The sequence below is a fragment of the Heterodontus francisci genome, chromosome 35, assembly GCF_036365525.1.
Source record: "Heterodontus francisci isolate sHetFra1 chromosome 35, sHetFra1.hap1, whole genome shotgun sequence".
In the NCBI taxonomy this organism is placed as follows: domain Eukaryota; kingdom Metazoa; phylum Chordata; class Chondrichthyes; order Heterodontiformes; family Heterodontidae; genus Heterodontus; species Heterodontus francisci.
In genome coordinates, this window is record NC_090405.1 from 23,115,993 (window position 1) to 23,118,819 (window position 2,827).

The 2,827-nt window shown below is 45.1% G+C and overlaps 1 protein-coding gene across 1 annotated transcript; it reads right to left on the reverse strand.

Moving 5' to 3' along the window:
• Nucleotides 1-1,846: 1,846 nt before the first annotated feature.
• Nucleotides 1,847-2,203, reverse strand: LOC137350738 (histone H2A-like; the record flags this gene model as incomplete). The annotated part of the gene is made up of 1 exon (XM_068015714.1): nt 1,847-2,203. A coding segment is annotated over exon 1 (357 nt), but the record flags the coding sequence as incomplete, so codon positions are not given.
• Between the last annotated feature and the right edge of the window lie 624 nt (nt 2,204-2,827).

Sequence of the window (2,827 nt, forward strand, 5' to 3'; positions counted from 1 at the left end):
GTGACTGTTTCTGCTATTGCTATGTGAGTTAACTTTGTGGAAAGAGATGCAGTGGTTTTTGTCGATGTTCATCCCAAGCAGCTCTGTAACACAGGAGTCTGTGCTCTACGGGCTATTCCCAGGGACGCACACCGAGACAAACATCAACTGCTGCTGGAGGGCTATCAATTCGGTGAAAGACGCCCTTTGGTCTGCCCGAAACTTGCTGGTCTTCCAGCGAAAAGAGTTGTCCACCAGCGAATGTTGCAGACTGGCACATTCCAAGGACCAGGACTACGTGCTGAGGGATGCACTAAAGCTTGGGGCAGCCGCAGCAAAGGCTCAATGGGGAAAGACCACTGTGTAAGGTCCCCCCACCAAGCTGAACTGAGGGGCTGGATCCATGGGAAATCCCTCGAACTGTATCGGAGAAATTTTGTGTGCTGTACATGTAAAAATGTATATGGCATGACAATGAAATGGAAGGGTTGTGAGGCAACTCATGATTGTACAGAAGGTAACTGATCACCTTTGCACTGTTTGTATTTTTTGACTTGATGCTGTTTTAAACTGTTTGGGAATGTAATTTTTACAGATTTTTATGAATAAAGTATATTTTGGAAATAAAAAAAAAATGAGTTTCACCACATATCTTTCAGCAACTTGTATGTGAACATCAGCTTTTGTCCAGATCTATCAGTTTCTGATATAGAGTCATAGAGTTATACAGCACAGAAACAGGCCCTTCAGCCCATTGTGTCTGTGCTGGCCATCAAGCACCTAACTATTCTAATCCCATTTTCCAGTATTTGGCCCGTAGCCTTGTATGCTATAGCATTTCAAGTGCTCATCTAAATACTTCTTAAATGTTGTGAGGGTTCCGGCCTCTGCCACCTCTTCAGGGAGTGCGTTCCAGATTCCAACCACCCTCTGGGTAAAATTTTTTTCCTCAAATCCCATCTAAACCTCCTGCCCCTTACCTTAAATCTATGCCACCTGGTTATTGACCCCTCCGCTAAGGTAAAATGTTTCTTCCTATCTAACCCATCAATGCCCCTCATAATTTTGTAAACCTCAATCTTATCTCCCCTCAACCTTCTCTGCTCTAAGGAAAACAATGCTAGCCTTTTCAGTCTCTCTTCATAGCTGAAATGCTCCAGCCCAGGCAACATTTCCCCCGAGACGGTGTTTCCTGCACTGAAACTGACAGGGTTTGTGAAACTGATCAGTTTCAGCTCAATCATTCAGGGACCTGGAATTCCCACAGTTTGAGCCCGCGCGATCCCCAGCTCACTTCTGATTGGTCACCCTCTTCTCATTCACATGTCTTAACCAATCGCAGAGCTTCGAATTAGGAAATACAACAAATCACTGGCTTAAATTGGCAGACAGTTTGAATTCGAAAAAGCCGCCAATTTCAGTGTCGGAAAGAAGCGAATTGATGGAAAATCTGGCGTTAGTTTAAAGCTGTTCATAAAATCGCGCCACGACTTTGTGCTGATGAAAGCGGAATAAAAAAAGTTTGTGATGGGTTATATATATTACGTAGTTTTAATCTGTGATTTTTTGTCTACTTATCTGTAACTGGCGGTAAAAGACTCTATTCAGCAATCTGTAACGGGACAAATAACTCAAAATTGGTGATGAAGTAATAAATTAGACAGGTTTGACGGGACAGTGAGAAATCACTGAAACAGATGCTTAAACATTTGAAATAGTTCTCATTCGGTCCTGTTACTGACATTTTGGAATCAGACAGGAACCAGCCCTTTCACAGAGACTGTGGGTGGCTCTGAAAAGAGCCTTTGGTTTATTAGATGACATTTCGGCCGCTTTACTTTTTCTGGGAGCTCTGAGCGCTGGTTTTCTTGGGCAGCAGCACGGCCTGGATATTAGGCAGCACCCCACCCTGAGCGATAGTCACCCCTCCCAGCAGCTTGTTGAGCTCCTCGTCGTTGCGCACGGCCAGCTGCAGGTGTCTGGGAATGATGCGGGTCTTCTTGTTGTCCCGGGCCGCGTTGCCAGCCAGCTCGAGGATTTCAGCGGTCAGATACTCGAGCACAGCAGCTAGATAGACCGGGGCTCCGGCACCCACACGCTCAGCATAGTTGCCCTTTCTTAGGTGCCTGTGAACACGGCCCACCGGGAACTGCAGTCCAGCCCGGGAGGAGCGAGACTTGGCCTTGGCCCGAGCTTTGCCGCTGGTCTTTCCTCTTCCAGACATTTCCACAATCTCACAAAGACTTTCACAAAGAATGGATATTTTCCGCAGCATTTACTTTACTTATAGACTGAAAACTCTCCCCATTGGTCGCTGCTAAATTCACCTCATTTGCCTATATTCTTCACCAATCAGGTCACTGACAAACAGAAGTGGGCGGGATTTACCGCCACAACATCAGAAGCAGAAAATTTGTCAATTTCAAAAAGCCCGCCAATTTCATTGTCGGAAAGGAGTGGATTAAAATAAATGTCATCCTTAGTCAAATATTTAAAATCCCTTCTCTTTATTTTGTTCTATTCAACTCTTTCCGTCACCAATTACAGACGCGGGTTTAAAATGTTGTTTAAATTGTGGATCTTTCTACAATTGCTTTCAAACAGTCCCGGGCGGTACAAAATCCCTGTTCACAGCACTTCCCTGAAGGGAAACATTCAGTTTATCTTCAATCAGAGCACAGTGTCCTTCTCTGAAAAGAGGGAGCCGGATCGAGTCCTCAAACAGCCCTTAGTATGCTGTGTAATAATCCCATTCCGGGCTGTTACAGTGTGGAGAGTTGCTGTTCATAAAATGATGAATCAGTTCACATTTCAGGAATAGGGTGAAGGGACTGAGGTCTGACCCTGA